Here is a 16569-nt window from a genome sequence, read left to right as displayed (position 1 = left end):
AATGTAATAAATCACTTTTCACCTCCAAACTTTACAGGCCATGGCTCACTGGGTAAACTGAAATATTCGATTATTAGTCCAGTCTGCTAAAATAATGTTGTGAGTACTTGAAGCTCAAGTCTCTGGGGAGCTGATGTTGTTGTTATGATTAGGTTAACCTACAGGGGAGAGCAAGGTGCAGACTGCAGGCCATGTGGACAGCAGACCATACAAGATAAATGTCCTCTGGAGTATTCACTTCCTGTGCAGTCACCCTGTCCAGAGCTTCCTATGTTGGACCAGTGAAAAGGGAACATAAAAACTTGGACAATGCATTTGTTATTGGGGTTAATGTTCTTTTATCTGCTAGTTATTAGTTATGTTTAAGATTTTCCATGCAATGTAAAGCTATGTGGGGATATATACTACAAAAGAGGTATTAGTAGAAGCAGCTGATTAATAGTGAGAATATGCACACACAAAATTTGATTTCCACATTTTTATTAAGAATAGCTTATGAAGTTTTGTTTTGCTTGTTTGTTTGTTTTTTTGCAGAGTGTCTGATGTAGTGAAGGAGGTAACAAAGGAAGACATCCCTCCACATAAGAAGATGCTGGAATTAATCCCGTCATTTTCTGAAGACGAGGACTGTGAGTCAGTCCCAACGATCAGATACCTTTACTTGTGATACCATCGGCGCAGTTTCAGTGAATATAAGTTGCATGGATCTGCTGCTGTGTAACAAGGGCAATTCTCAGGACCTAGCATTTAAAAATGAACCGATTTTATTACCTGAGCTTGATATTTGAATGATTTTCTTCTACGTTTTTATTCCTCGTGTTTTTAAATTATTGAAATGGCATGATTTTTGTTAGACTGCATTCTTTGTTGTGTTAATGAACTATGTTTAAAAAAGAATGATATATCAATTTATAAATCATTATACGGAAAATGAGGAATCTTGGCAAACTGCACTCTTTTACCTAAAGTTTTGAGAAGTTGTGAAGTTGCAAAGACATACATGATAGATCTCCCACTACTGGGCCAGTGTTAGTAATTAGGCTTAAGTTAAGGTCATGCTGTGCACAGCGTTTATGGATATGGAAGATATACTGCCATATGTTCAGAGTAGAGAAGCCAAAGTCATTTAGCAGGATTTCATCTGTCCTCAGCGTGCTTCTGTACATTCCCCGCCCCTTTCTGCAGCCTCAATGTTTCACTCCACACCCTCGCATTAACAGGCTGACATTATTAGCACGCTCTGGATGCTCTTGTCTGAATTTGATTTATATAAAGTGAATCAGCTCTGTAATCTTCTCTGCAACTACTCAATATATGTCTTCAACTTTACCTTGTAATTTGCATGATGATACAATCGCGATTACATTCAGTTGGAACAATAAAATGCCTCTTTGAGGAACAAGTTATTTCTGTGTATTTCATGAACAGACTTCAGTTCCCCAACCATCATTTAAAATGTTCTTTCTCTGCTGGTATTGTGCATGCAGTACTGTGCAAGTCTCTTGAGCCACCTCGCATTTCTTTATATATATTGTTTCCGAGGAGCCAGATGTTGATGATTTTCAAAGTTGTCTTGAGTAATAGTTCTTCAGGCTTTCTGAAGAGTTTTTACTTGGACATTGGATGCCTTTTAATCATTTTTAATTCTGTCCTTGACTGTTTTAATCCACATTAAACTAATGTATGACCTATTTCAGCATAGAAAAGGCACCTAACTCAATGGATAAACTAGTATAGTGCCTACATATAACTGACAACTTAGCAAAGAAACAATTTCAATTGTATCTTTAGGCACTTTAGATACTAGCAGATTGTTGCAAACACAAAAACATTGTTGGTGTTTTTGAATCTATGAAAAAATGCCAATGATGACAATCATTTGTGAAATAGTATTTTTGCCCCAGCAAGAAGGTTCCTGAAGAGCTATTAGCTGAAAACTTGGCATATCTCTGCATGATGTGCAGTGTGGGCATCAAAGAAAATTGGACAAGTGGAGGACAAAAGAAGAAGTGACAGACGTACGAAAACTATCTACAGCAGATGAACAACATCTGAAAGTCCAGCAATAACTTGACACAATACCTGAGACATGTCTGGCTCTTCAGTTGATTTACCTTCTGTTTGCTGTGAAGAAGCCTTCTTAAGAAAGGGAAACAGGCAGAAAATGCTAAGGTATGCTAAATTACACAAGAACTGAACTTATAGTTATTGGAAACAGGTATTATGAACTGTCATGGTTTGGGACTGGATTTCAGAGAGTGGTCAAACGTGATGGAATTATGAACCCAGAGATGTATCTTCAGAAGTTGATCCACCATGCAATACCATCTGAAAAACATCTGATTGGCAATAGCTTCATTTTTTTTTACCATGAGAGTGACGCCAAACACACTGCCAGTGTAGTAAAAGCATACCTGGATAGAAACACTCATAATCCAGCAGTCACGAACCTGCCTCTCCACAGTTGCCTTATATAATGTATTTCCATATGCACGTGTTTCAATAAACTGGATCTAGTTTAGGCTTTCCTAGGAAAACATAAAGAAATGGGAGTGGCTCAAGACTTTTGAACTATACTGCGCAAGTTTTGATGCACACCACTCTTTTTTGAATCTGGTACAAACTCTGTGCCCTTTACGCAGCTCCTAAACCTTGTTTTGTATTTGTTTTCTGTTTGTTTTTAACTAACTGGTGTGATACAATAATTATATCAACGCATTTCAGTCGTTTTATGTCTGTTAAAAGTTGACACAAAATACTACTGTGATGATGAAGCTTTAAGATGATTAAAATTATTTGAATACAAAACACTGATTGGTTTTTGTACATTTTTAATATTCTTGTAGCATTTAGCACTGCTCAGACAAACAGGGACAGACAAATTTGCATTAAATAATAATACTAATAATAAAAATAATAATAATCAGCTTTTAGTCCAAAAATATAAACACTGAAAAAATAAGTTCTTTTGAAACGGGTGTCTGTAGGTACAGTCTTCAGATGTAGCCAATGATGTCATTGCATATGATGGGTTGCCGGCTCCCTGTCTTCATGAGAGCGGTGAACTGGTAAAAATCAGTGTCCAGTGTATGTAGACCTGTGTGGGACTGGTGAAAGAAAGGTTTGAGTCCTTGGAGTCCCACGGGACAGGACATTCGTTTAGAAGCCTCTGCAGCCCTGCAGCCCTTGGTGGAGTCTCCTGGCCTCTGCCTCATCTCCACACCTTTGGACACCCCTGCAAGTTTTCGGCGCATGTTAACCAGAATGTCTTTGGCAAGGCGTCGGCCTGCATTGGGTTTTTGTTCTGCTGGCTCAGGGAGCTCCGGTAGGTCCATCCAATTCTTTATTAGGTCAGCAAAACTGTTGTCACCCAAAACCAAGGGCTGTCTGTTCCTGCTGCGACTCAGCAGCAACGTCGTCCAGTCCTGTTGCTCACTGGCCTCGAATGATGTCCAGCGCTCCAGACAGGCGTCCGATGTTGATTTGGGTCGGACACGACCAGAAGGTCCTCTGTTTGTGCGGAGACAGGCAGAAGAAGACACTCGTATGTTTCTGGTCCTCCTCAGCACCACGCCTTCATCAGGCCAAGAAGCTTCAGAGTAACCTGAGTCAAAGTCCACACTCTTCTCACTGCCGGGAGAGCCCTGTTTCAGCCTTTCATGCTCCTGTTGCTCTTCCTCCTCTTCCAGTGGGCTGGCCAGGCAGCAGGCAGAGTCATAGGTGCTGGCTTCACTGGCATCAGAAGCACGCAGTCGAGTGAGTCGCTCTTGCTGTGCCCTCTGTTTGTAGAGCCGAGTGACAGCGAAAGACCGAACACATGGTTCGCTAAGTGGCCTCGGCCTGCTTATCTGCTTCAAGTCCTGCAGGGATCTCCGCATGTACTGCATGTGGTCCCGGAGGCAGTCAGAAGAATCTCCTAAACACAGCTGCACAACAGGAGAGGCAGACAAACAGTTAGTGGTGCAAGGAGAATTTTAAAAAGTCTGTTCAAAATTGATATGTTCACCAAAACTACTTAAGTAAAGACAAGCTATGTTCATTCGTTGCAACAGACAAGAGAGCTCCTAGGCCGCCTTCCAACATATCCCATCATCCCCTGGCCAGTCTAGCTAAATCTTGAACAGTTCAGTGTGTTATTTCCAGAACTCGGCCAGTAAGATTTTTACCAGCTGAGATCACTGCGCTCTCTGGCCATATAACAACTCAAGCATTCCTGAAAAACCTCAGCTTTATGGAGACCATCCCATGCAATATGAGTCCAGAAAATGAATTAAAAGCACAGGATGCAGATTTCATACTGGGGAAAACTCTCCCTGCCTCCTAAATTTAGAGGGGAAGTTGAACAAAGTAGAGCTTAGTCTGGAGTGGAGTGTGAAGGCTCACATATCCTCTCTGGATTCCCCTAGTTCACAGGATGTGGACTGGCATGTATTATAAAACAGGAAGTGACAGCAACATTTTGGAATTGCACAAAGATCATGTGCTCAATGTTAATTAAACCATCTTCCAGTAGGCAGTATAATTATATTGATGAAAAAATCCTTTAAATTTTAATCTGCACTTTGATCATTACAAAAATGAAGAAAAAACTACAATTTACTAAGTCTTCCTGGGTCAGGAAGTTGCAAAAATGCCTCTAATCTAATCCGTAGTGCTATTGTTTAGCTTTCAAGTTCTTACAATATTTGGCTTGCTGAGCTTCTAACTCCTGCCACTGTTTGTCTTGGAGTGCTAAAGGTACCACAATGCCATGATGTTATCACAGCTGTGGGTGCTGAAGCATTTGGCCCCTGGGGGAGACTTCATCTGACATGCAGAGACATCTACTGTGAGATTCTGTGGTCAGTCTGCCACTTTTAAAATGCCCTGTTCTTCTTGGCTGCTTTCACACAATGGGCTAGAAGTGATTCACCCAGCTGTGTGCTTTTGGCAAAGGCAGTCTGGTTTGAATTAACAGTGACTTAGTGGATTAAAGCACTATAAAGAGAAGTTGGTCAAGGAATAAAATAGAAAACAAAACAGAAAATAAATACCAAAAAACTAGAAGAAGCCAGTGCCTTAAGAAAGCTTCACATAGTGGGTTTACTAAGGGGTGTGGGCATTTGCACTCTTAATGAAACTAATTCAGCACCGAAAATACAAGAAAACTAAAGAAAAAATAAACTTACCATTGCTTGTGAGAAAGTGAAGTTCAAACCCCCTGTTTTTTTCTGCAAAAGAAAAGACAGTAGTGGATTAAGTTGTGAGCGTGTGGCAACTACCACCCTTCCTAAAAACACAGCGGTTTATTATTACCAATACTCACCTCTGTATGTGGCTCGAAATGAATCGCAGCAGAATCAGCAACAACTCCTCAGATGAACAGCTGATCGGAGGTATATTCGCTCTTTGTGGGTCCTCTCTCCTCTGAACCAAATGAAGCTCCGTCAGCGGACTTTGTCGATGCTGAGCTTTTTGTCGCAGCAAATCAGCACAGCCCATTACAAAACCAGCCAATAGTGAGTCGCCTGAAATAAGATGCCCCCTGGAGTCATTTCAGTAGTTCCCGCTGTGCGTTTCACACCACACTGTTGGGACTCCACATCTGGAGCTCTTTAAATTAGACACCTGAGAATACTCAAGTCGTCGAATTGCTGTTTTGAATTTTTTGAGCACTATACATTTCCAGCAGAGTTATTATAGTTTCCTATTTTCCAATTAGTTTATACTTTTTTTTTAAATTTCATTTTGACTGTTTTTGTATCCGTTTAGTTTCCAGAGTAGTGCTGCTGGTGTCGGTTTAGTTGTTATTGTTTGGAAATGTTTTTGCTATTTTCAGTGTTAATATTAGTCTTTTATTGTATGGAGGAAATATGCCAGAGACCAGATTTCGGAAAATTAGTATTAGCAACAAAAAATAACTTTTTGAAAGCAGTTGACTTTCAGTCTTATAGACAAGTTTCAATAAACATGCCCGTTAAATACTCATGAGCTAAGTTATGATACAGTTTATTAGATTAACAAATACTAAAACTAAGGATATTACCTCTATATTTCTCCCCCAACTTTACAAATAATTTCAGATAGTTTAAACCTTTACTAAAAGTCTTTTTTTTTTTTTTTTTTTTAGTTAACTAAAATGTTTTTTTCTACGTGTAGTTTTAGTTATTAGTTTAGTTTTAGTTAACTGCAATGGCTTTTATTTCAAGTACCGAAAATTGTAGAGACGTTTTTTAGTTCACTCCAGAATCGTGCAGGCTACTAAAGGCCGCTGCTGCAAAGCCGTTCAGGAAAACAGCTGTGCCCAAAGTCCCAGGTATGTATTGATAGAATTAAATCTACATGTCGCCACCTTGTGGATCTTTTCCACAAAGCTTTTTCAGCAATGCGTATTCACTATTCTATTCTAATGGTCCTTTTGAAACGCAAAATATTTTCTGGCACGACTACCGCACGTCCTTATCTCAACTCTTTATATGCTGACAACACTCTGTATTGTAATTAAGCAAAGTTTAGGTTGCAGTCGCACTCATTTCTTTGCTTTAAGTACCTATTACATGCTCAGTTGCAAGAACTAACGTGTAAAGGATGTATTAAAATAAAATAAAACAAGTTTGGCTTATAGCTGCAGTTTGTCCGAATGGTATTTACATAGTGTTGTTTTACCAAAATACTTTTTAGTTTAGTTGCATGATTTTCCTTTTCTTCTCAGTTTTTTGTTGATGTCTTTTTAATCAGCAAAGTGCTTATTCTATATTTTAAAGTTGCTCAATTCATTCTCTTTAGTGTCCTTCTGCTAGTGAACTGGTGAAGAAACAAAATAAAGTATTCTAAATTTTCTTTTAACACATCACACAGCAGAATAAAAGATCATGTGACCAAACCTTTATTTACGTTTAACAAGTGAATGACTTTAATCTTAACAAACAACTATCATCCATTTGTCTTGGTATTGTGGTGCATCCTAAATGACGGATTATGTGAACTGAAGTGGAGTAAAAATAGCCCTAGTTCACACTATGAAGATAGCATGTCTCTAAAGAACAAGTGTAAACAGATATCAAGGCACAAACATATGTAAAAAGACTTGGATTGAAATGAAAAGTACAGAACGATCCATGTTAGGAACAGACATAACCACTTAAAAATCTTGCAGATATCTTAAAAGTGACACATAACCATTTATGTTTTGTTTCTTTTAAGAAGTTACTTAAGGAATGTTAATCAGTTTGTGGGGAATACAGGCTAATCTATGGACAAGTCATGCAGAACAATGCACTATAGTACAAGAGTGAATATTGATTCTGTGTAAACATTGTACAAAAACATTTTCCCTTCATCCATTTTCATTCTCCATGCTTGTTGTTTTTCTTCTAAAAAATAACTTCTGTTTACAGTCAAAAGGTTCATAAAATGCCAGTTAACATAAGTTAATAGAATTTTTATAAAAAAGGTTCATTTGACTTTATCCTCTTATTAAAATTCAAAAGTAAAAGGCAAAGTAAAATGTAAACCTAAAAGGAAAACACAATAAGAGATCCAAATATAAAAGAATGCTGAATAAGTCAAATAAATACCAAGAGGTTCCCCAACTGGTCCACGAAAATGGAAAACATGTTTTTTTTCCCAGTGTTTTGATTTAGTCATTTGGTATAATGAGATGGCAGGTCTTAATTGTGTCAAACTTTACTCTTACAACAATTATTTATTGAAGGCCAGTTGGCCAACATACAGTTACACAGTTTCCAAATGCAATTAAAAAAGCAGATCTTTTCATGTAAGTGCCTTAATTGTTATTTGATTGTTTTTGTCAAATTACAAGGTTCTCGGTCATATATGTGTACAAGTAACCCCTGATAAGGAGCAGTAAGCTATACAGTATATAAAAACAATAACAACAGATCAGACAGATAACGTGATGGTTGCAAAACAGTGATTGTTAAAGTTCTTTCAGGTTCCCCCTCTAGGAATCAGTTCTCTTATGGTTTTCATTATGAAAAGCAGTAATCATTCATGGCTATTGCAGTCACTCATGCAGTCTGTGTGCCTCGGGTTTTGTCCTGCATGAAAAGACAAACAAGTATACATTCTTTAGACAAGTAAATGTACATAATATAAAATGCAGAAAAAGGAGCTCTTGTTTCACGTTTGACTGTCTGATTTCTAGTGTTGATTGCAAATTTGATCCTTAGTGAAAAAAATTGCACAGATCTTGAGAAGTTAAAAAAATGCAATGTAAAAAAGTAATTTCACTCAATTTGAATCACATTCAAAACGATGATTTTTACAGGAATAAGTCACTATACAAATTCATGCTGAAAAACTCAAAGTTCCCAAGTTCTGTCTTCCCTTTAATTAATTAATGAAATTAATTTTGTATCACAGCAATGACATTTGTCTTACTGTGGATAATCCACTGTTTACTATTGCTGAACAACAAGACAACCCACCTGATGAGCTCAAGCTAAATGATTTTTGCCAGCTTTTCTTGCACATTACTTAAGCGATGAAGCATTAAATTAAAATGTTGCCAATTTATTTCTTCACAGTGATAGATTATTACAGCTCTAGACTGAATATTGAGTTGTGCCAGTATAGACAATAAATAGCTGATGAGATCATTAATAGGCCACCTAAATGACAACCCAAATGAAAATACGAAGAATAACAGCCCATGATTAGGCTTTACGGTAACATTTCTACCCGCTCTGAAGCTTACCTTTAGAAAAGACCACAGTCTTTTAGGTTGTTCTTAATAATAACGTCAGTGACAGCATCGAAGACAAACTGCACGTTCTTGGTGTCAGTGGCACAGGTGAAGTGGGTGTAGATCTCCTTGGTGTCCTTTTTCTTGTTCAGGTCCTCAAACTTGGTCTGGATATAGCTGGCAGCCTCATCAAACTTGTTGGCGCCTGTAAAAAATGATTTAGGAGACAAGAAAGCGGTTTATTATCAAGTTGAACTTTCTGCAGAGAATGATTACTGTGATCTCAGATGCAGTATCACTCCTGATGCTCCACTGTGTACCTGCGTACTCGGGGAAGCAGATGGTAAGAGGGCTGCGGGTAATCTTCTCCTCAAAAAGATCCTTCTTGTTGAGGAAGAGGATGATGGAGGTTTCGGTGAACCATTTGTTGTTGCAGATGGAGTCAAAAAGCTTCATGCTCTCATGCATTCGGTTCTAAAGAGAATCAAAACTGGTCATGGCTCATGACTTTCACTACAGTATAACAGTTCATCAGCGCTGCCACCAGGGGACAATGTTCTTCTATATTATAAAAGTGAGGACAAATATTGCAGGTACTTCACAGAATCTCTTGGCCAAATGTCTCCTGAGCACTTTCTTTAAGCAATTGAAAAAATTGGGGTTAAATAGTTCATGTGCTATAACTTGAAGAAATAGCTATTACGTCTTTTATTGCATAATTACACTTCACAGTGAAGCTCAATGAGCTAATTTTACAACATGGAGCTGACTATTATTCAGCCATTATAAGGAGGGATGGGAAATGGTACATTCCTTGCAGTGCAATATAATGTAATGTATCACATACTGAAAATGAGCCCGAGAGCAGATTTATGAAGCTAGTAAAGTGATATCATCCATACAGAAAGAGGCTCATGTACAAGTACACATACACACAAGCATAAGAGGGTGGACTTTTCCTTACCATCTCCTCGTCCTCTGCCAGCACCAGGTCATAAGCACTCAGTGCAACACAAAAGATAATGGCTGTTACTCCTTCAAAACAATGAATCCACTTCTTTCTCTCTGAGCGCTGGCCTCCCACATCAAACATTCTGCCAGAGAGATCAAACAAAGGAGGTAAATTGTGTGTTTGTGTGTCTATACTTGGGGAAGGTGGTCACAATAAAAAAAGGAGTAATGTGAACCTAACAGGGGAAAAAACTGCTATTTCAGGAAAAGTGCTGTGAATGAAGGAAGGGCAAACTTAGAGTGACATTCAGTCCCAGGAAATAAATTGGCTTTCATGTAGTTGTTTGGGGACCAAAAATGGTGAGGAGGTGGAGAGACTGTCACATAATTTATCTGATAAAAGACTGCAGGGTCAGTGGAGGATAGAAGAGGCAGACAGGGTCCATATTCAGGGTAAAGTGTCAGTTAATGGGGATGCTGAGACTTGATTAAAACTTGCAGAAGAGAGGTGTAAGAAAAGCCTACGGAAAGATAAAAACAGTTCGCCATATCCAGGACAACTACTGCACACATATATAATACAGGAACCCAAAATGAAGTTTCGACCAGACACAACGTGATCTAAAGCCAGCCACTGTCAATGGTGACAGCATCTGCATGTATCTCCTTTCTGAAGCTTAAGGTGAATAGAGCAGAAACAGCACAAACGTGGCTTTTTTGTATTGATCGCCTTCATGCATTATTTAGCTCAAATACTGAGGCTGTAACACAAAGCAAATATCAGACTTTATCAGGAAGCAGGTCACACCAAAGCCAAGTGGATACAGCTGACTTTTTTTATTACCCATAACCTCTTAATATGTATTAAAAAGTGCATTAAAATGTGTTGAGACCCAAAAAGACAAAGAAATCTGCAAAAAACCAAAGATATAGCTCATCTTTTTTATCTACCCAACACTCTCTTTCTCCATTTATACCCTTTGCACATTTATATAACATACTTTACATATTCACTTTACATATCTATGCATGCATTACTATCCCACACATAAGTGCTTGGGCTGGGTTAGAGCACATTTTATGTAAGACCAACAGTACTAGTTCTGTGCCATGTCAGACAAACATGTTTTATTACTAAATAATGCTCTGGTTTTATTAAGGAGGAGCACTGTGGGAAGGATCTAATTTATTAGTCAGCTCTTAGCGCAATCACAGTAATTAAGCTTTTAATTGCTGGTATAATTTGTCTTGTGATGTTTCAACATATTTCAAGCCAGGAGGGTCACTTGCCCCTTAACGCTATCAAGATTGAGATCAAAATCAAGTGTAGATTTTTTTGGGTAAACTAGAACCACGTTAACCCATGAACTCTGGAAAATGTAGAGAAAATCAGGTCCTCTCTTGCCCTTTTCACAGTCACCATCTCTCATTTCCCCCATAAATAACGAGACACCTCCGACTGCAAACACGTAAAACAGAGCAAGAAATAGTTTCTTTCAGACACGTTTTCATGGTTGAAAATAATCCTGTGCAGAAGGCAGGACATATGACAGCCACTAACAGTGAACTGTACAGATTGATACTGCTCATTTCTTAGATGTGCAGATATCAGACATGAACTGCTGTGGAGCTGGCAGGTTAAAGACAGTTTTCATGTTTGATCAGACTGAGCAGTATATTTTCCACAGCTTTGCAAGGTGTGATCGAGAAAGGTTCAGGGCTGCAGTTCACATTTGGTAAAATCTATTGCCTGTCTTCACACAAGGAAGGTCATAACAACTCTAGAACAGGTATCTTGATATGCCGCTGTCTACACTGATTAAATGACAACATGCCCATATCTAATATTCAAGTTACATTTTTGCCTTACTGCTTTTCCAAAATTATATTCGGCATCCCACTAAAAGTCAAATATGCCCTCTGTGTGTCATATTGGTGACCTATGACCTATGGCACCCTGCCTCTTGCCTATGGGAAGGGGGCTCAACTTTCAAGTGAGGGTCCCAGAACTCTCGCAAAACAATGCAAATGGCTAAAGAAGTTTAAAAGTGAAAAAAAAATTGTGACAAAGTGAAATTATAATGTATTTTTTTCATCTAAATATTTATTTTGTTTAAAAAATATGTCGCTTTTAATTGACAGGTTATTGATATTGAACCTTACTTGAAGTGGAGTTCCTTAAAAGTGAAGTGAGTCTCAACAATGCCGGTTGTCTTAACCCGAGTTCGTAGCACATCTTGCTGGGTCGGAATGTAATCTGTTTTAGCTATCCTCTCCAGGTCATTCAGGTAACTTAAGACAGAAAGAGAGAGAGCAAGGTTTCAAAATGACTACAATCTGCAACAAATGAGAGACAAAAACAACAACAGGAAGGCATGTGGCTAAACGGGCTGCTGAGGCACTACCCAAAAGTGAATTTTTGAGTCACTCGAATAGCTTTAAACTTTGATTTCTGAAGTGCTTTTATAGGAAGTGTGTAAATCAGGTCCTACAGTAAAGTTATAGTCAAATGCAATGTGCATCTTGCACTCTAACCAGTTTAGACTTGCAGAACTGCAACAGAAAAATGAAGTTTAATTATTTCTGGCTTTTTTTATTGCTCAGTTTTGCTATCAATTTGTTTCACTTGCCACTCAACAAAAACATCTTGTGGCCCATTTTCTCATAAATCACCACTATAAAACTGCTGACCAGCTGCAAACAAAATTAATTATTATTCTCTGTAATGTGAGTTATTATATCCACAAACGTTTCGTATTTGCTATCTTTTCACGTGGCCTAAAAAAGGCTTTTAATATGCCACACCAGTAGATAAAATTCTACAAGTATATCACTGTGTTTCATCAACAGATTAAAGCTACATCTACATATGGGTATTTCATCTAACATACTCTGTTCCTGTTTCACTCAGTGCAGAACTCATGGCTGAGTTTGTATATGTGAAATTGGTTTTGCAGCATATTTTCCTCTTGATTGATTCTGTTGTTGTAAGATTTTTGTGCTATAGCGCCTCCGGCCAACGAGTTTCCTGCAGATGGTAACACTGAATATTGGTTGTGACTCCGCCTCGGCCGCACTCATTACTAAAATTGAGCTTGTCAGAGACCAACAGCTACACTGAATACTAGTTATTTGTTGTGGTTAATTCTGCCTACGATCTCTTTACACGTTATTTGTCTGCTTGAGAAAACACACGTCTGCACATTTACTTTGCTGAACTTAGTCATTTATAATTTGCTGCAGTACGCTGCTGCATCTCAGATGTTTTTTTCTCTTTGTCCATTTCAGTTTACCAGCTATGTGTCTCCTGGAATAGAAGTGTGTAATACTGCACATGCTGTAAGGCTCTGTATTAAATGCATTTTTTGGGAGGACACATTTTCCATCATCACTCCAATTTGCCATGGTATTTGTGGTGTGATGCTTGATTTATATTAGACCTTTAATTTTTTGTTTGCTCTTATGTTCCCGGGTGTTTTTTCTTTTCCACAGCCCTTCTGTATTTCCTGTCTGTGTCCTCTGCTTGCCTGTGTGAGTCCTTTGTCCTTTTCAACTCCTCGTGATGCTTTTGTTGCATTTGTTTCCCTGTTTTGTTCCTTTTGCCTCCCTCATTTTGTTTTTTATCTGTGTCTTATTATCCATTGCTCCCGATGTGGATATAGTCTGCTTGTTTTCTCCCAGTCTTTGTCAGGTCATTACCCTCATCTCTCACTAGTTCCAGTGTTTTCCTCAGTTTCTTGTGCAAGCTCCTCACAGTTGGTTTGCTTGCATTGCTTTATGGATTTTATTGTATTTTTTTCTCCTGCCACCTCAGTGCCTTGCAAAGTTCATACTAAAGATCTCTTTATTTTACTACTTGCCTTCAGTCTCCCACGACGCCATCAACTGGGTTAAAAAATAAAATCTGATACCAACGTAACACAGTCTCTACAATGTTAAGCTTGGTATAGGCCCTTGGAGTAAAATGACATCATAGCATGCAACACAAACCCCATCTCTATACCCATTATCACATGATAAGAAATACAGTCATACTCTCCATCATATTATTCCATTTTTTTAAAGACATGTTGCCTTTAAGAGCAGTATTCAATATGAAAAGCATGTGGGGAAAAGGAAACATTACAAAGACTATCCAAGAAAGAAGGTAATTTCTTTTGTTTTTGTTTTTTTATGTCAAAATTTACAACTCATATTTCCCACTTTCCCTCAATCCTTTTTGCATTTTCTCTGCTATCTGACAGACTGCTGGTCAGTAGGGGAGTGTGAAAGCACCATGTTTGACACTGCCTGGCTTACACAAGCATTGCATCATCATCCAAGGCCAACTGGGAGCTTTACTTGCCCAGCCAGCCCACACTTCACAGAGAAACTGAGATATATATCCACCATTTCATTCGGGCTGATCAAACCATTCATGCATCCTTAAAATGTTACAGAATAACTAATGAGTTAAGAACACCTAAAACTATAACAAATGACTAAAATTTTTGTTTTGTCTCACAGCACAGCAGCCATTACAATAGATTTTTAAACGACATGACAGAGTTGTTGCGAAAATATCACATAAAGCAACATTTCATACTTTTATATAGCGCTGCCACAAAATTAATCAGCATGTTCCAATAAGAAATGATCACTTGAGGATGTTATAAGAACTATCAATTCTCAAAGTTTACTTCGAAGCTAATTTTCCTTGAAGTAAACACAATTTTTTTTTAAATCTCATTTTTTCACTCCCCCAAGACAAATTATTCTGTGCTCTGCTTATCAGGTTATAATATTAAAGAATCAAACCCAGAGAGGGAGAAATAATCACTAAATGAAAGTCACTGAATAATCCTTCCTGTCTCTATGACTCCTGGGAGAAGTCACAAACAGGTTTTTCAAAGCTGTCACATATGACTGAGGCTGAAGGGACTGCACACCCCTTCCAAAGAAAAAAAAAATAATCTCTAACTATAACTCTCTGGAAATAGCAAATGTAGTGAATTAGTTCTTAAACAAATCTTCATCTGTATATGAAAACAACTGATAAATTTCCCAATTAGTCACATTTCCATTTGCAGAGGATTAATATAGCGTCTGGTGTATTTAGAAACAGAATGTATACTGACTGACATACGAGCAGGAGAAGATGCTCATGGTGGCAACCTGAGACTGTGTAGAGTAAAAATCAGTACATTTGCATTTAATTAACAGATCACAGCAGAAAAATATCCACCCACAAATTCACACTCACTATGCTGCCGAGTCATTCAGCTGGTATTCTCGCGATCTTGCGAAGCAGCTCTGTATGCCGCTGTCACTCCACAGTCGCCTGATCACGTTAGCCAAGTCATCAGGGAGAATGCCCTGTTCCTCAGCAGCTGCAGCCAGGGCAAAGAGCTGCTGGGCATCGTCCTGCAGGGGGCAATAAGGACACAGGAGTGGGTTGTTAAGAACACTGCCACTAAAACCGAGGCGACAGCTGCTATCCTTGACACAATCAAACATGATCAAAGATCCAGTTGGTTCTCAAAGACAAAGAGTTACATGCTCTTATGTACAGGACGTTAAAGGGTAAGCGCTGTTACTTCCCTCCTATAATGGCTGGGAGGGAAGTCGTTCCTGAAGCAAATTTCATATAACTGATCAAATGACAAAAACCACAGTTGTATTTCTCGGGTAACTTTTTTTTTATATATTTCAGCTGAAGCTAAGGAATAAGGTTAAGAAATATCTAACAATGGCATTTAGAAATAGAAAGGATATTTCTTCTGCCAGTACAATCAAGAGGAAAAATTACAGTGGCAATTGGCTGACAAACATGTTCTGATAGTTCTTGAATTCCTGCAAAATGGCAACACTGGAAACCAAAACGTATTCTTCAGCTATGGAAATATGATACATTTTCTAAACAAGCTAACCTGTGTAACATGTTAGAGAAATTTCAACAGGCAGTTACACTCGGATTTTGATTTAAACACTTATTGATAATATAATACAAGAGTATGGACCAATGTGAGCTATATCTCTATAGAACTGGCACAAAGAGAGGAAATAGTTTCGTAAAGTGATTATAATATCATTACAACATGCGATAAAGCAATGTGGCAGCCAGTTTGGGCTGACCACATGTAAGATATATGAGATAGGTCTCTATGACTCAAAGTAACAGCATGCAGGGCTGCTTCAACAGACTGTGGTTTGATTTCCTGCTGTTTGCCACCTTGCTTGTTTCTCTCAGTTCACCGTCTTCCTGTTGGCACACCGTTAATTATTTTTCTCTCTGACCTTTATTCTCTAGGATAAAAATTCTAAGAGTAATAAATACACCCTGGTTTTCTCTGCACATTTGTATGTGTAACTAACTTAATGCAACTGCAGTGAGAATTTTCTTTAGGGCTGTCTTCATGAGCTAGAGTTCTGAATATGTATGGCATCATCAAAATACGCAAATGATTCATAATGAAACATTTCATAATTGTGAATGGAAACAATCTGGACTGAGTAGAAATCTGTTACTAGCTCTACCTTCCATTGTCATCCAGTCAATATACAATCATGGTCACTTTATTAGGTCCACGTATTCAACTGCTCCTTAACAAAAATGTCTAATCAGCTACATGCCAAAAACCCAGTTTAGATTTAGACATGCCAACATAATAAAGACAACTTTCTGGGATTCAAACCGACAATCAGAATGAGGAAGAAAGATGATTTAAGTAAGATGCTGCAAGGGCTGGTCTCAGTATTTCAGAAAATGCGCATCTACTGGGATTTTCCCACACAACCATCTCTAGTGTTTACAGATAATGTTCTGAAAAAGAGAAAATATCCAGCGAGCAGCAGTTTAAATGCCTTGTTGAAGTCAGAGGTCAGAGGAGAATAACCAGACTGCTTCAAGCTGACAAGAAGACAGCAGTATTTCAACGAATCTCTTGCTACAA

General features: G+C 38.3%; 3 protein-coding genes across 5 annotated transcripts in view; 1 reads left to right on the top strand and 2 right to left on the bottom strand.

The window, feature by feature from the left end:
* uba7 (ubiquitin-like modifier activating enzyme 7) overlaps window positions 1-1801 on the top strand; it is a 34314-nt gene extending 32513 nt beyond the window's left edge. The window contains exon 24 of the mRNA XM_019359223.2: window positions 535-1801. Within this exon, the coding sequence (XP_019214768.1) occupies window positions 535-667 (133 nt within the window). The 3' untranslated portion in view covers window positions 668-1801. The remainder of the gene's footprint in view (window positions 1-534) is intronic.
* Window positions 1802-2814: 1013 nt separating this feature from the next.
* On the bottom strand, window positions 2815-6017 carry inka1b (inka box actin regulator 1b). The gene is made up of 3 exons (XM_003448330.5): window positions 5306-6017; window positions 5169-5210; window positions 2815-3926 (listed from the first exon to the last, which is right to left on the bottom strand). The coding sequence occupies exons 2-3, from the start codon at window positions 5169-5171 to the stop codon at window positions 2997-2999; spliced, it is 933 nt and encodes a 310-aa protein (XP_003448378.1). The 5' UTR covers window positions 5172-5210; window positions 5306-6017; the 3' UTR covers window positions 2815-2996.
* An 832-nt stretch (window positions 6018-6849) lies between these two features.
* gnai2b (guanine nucleotide binding protein (G protein), alpha inhibiting activity polypeptide 2b) overlaps window positions 6850-16569 on the bottom strand; it is a 48925-nt gene continuing 39205 nt past the window's right edge. For 2 of the 3 annotated variants that reach the window (XM_005453526.3, XM_003448331.4), the window contains 6 exons: window positions 14880-15040; window positions 11801-11929; window positions 9651-9780; window positions 9007-9160; window positions 8699-8891; window positions 6850-8039 (listed from right to left, as the gene is read on the bottom strand). In XM_005453526.3, the coding sequence (XP_005453583.1) occupies window positions 8701-8891; window positions 9007-9160; window positions 9651-9780; window positions 11801-11929; window positions 14880-15040 (765 nt within the window). In that variant the 3' untranslated portion in view covers window positions 6850-8039; window positions 8699-8700. Of the gene's footprint in view, window positions 8040-8697; window positions 8892-9006; window positions 9161-9650; window positions 9781-11800; window positions 11930-14879; window positions 15041-16569 lie in introns of those variants that run through there. The other variant, XM_025907219.1, reaches the window with a different exon arrangement.

This window comes from Oreochromis niloticus, linkage group LG5 (assembly GCF_001858045.2).
Source record: "Oreochromis niloticus isolate F11D_XX linkage group LG5, O_niloticus_UMD_NMBU, whole genome shotgun sequence".
Lineage (NCBI taxonomy): Eukaryota > Metazoa > Chordata > Actinopteri > Cichliformes > Cichlidae > Oreochromis > Oreochromis niloticus.
Note: the sequence above shows the minus strand (reverse complement) of the source record. Positions and strands in the feature narration are given on the sequence as shown.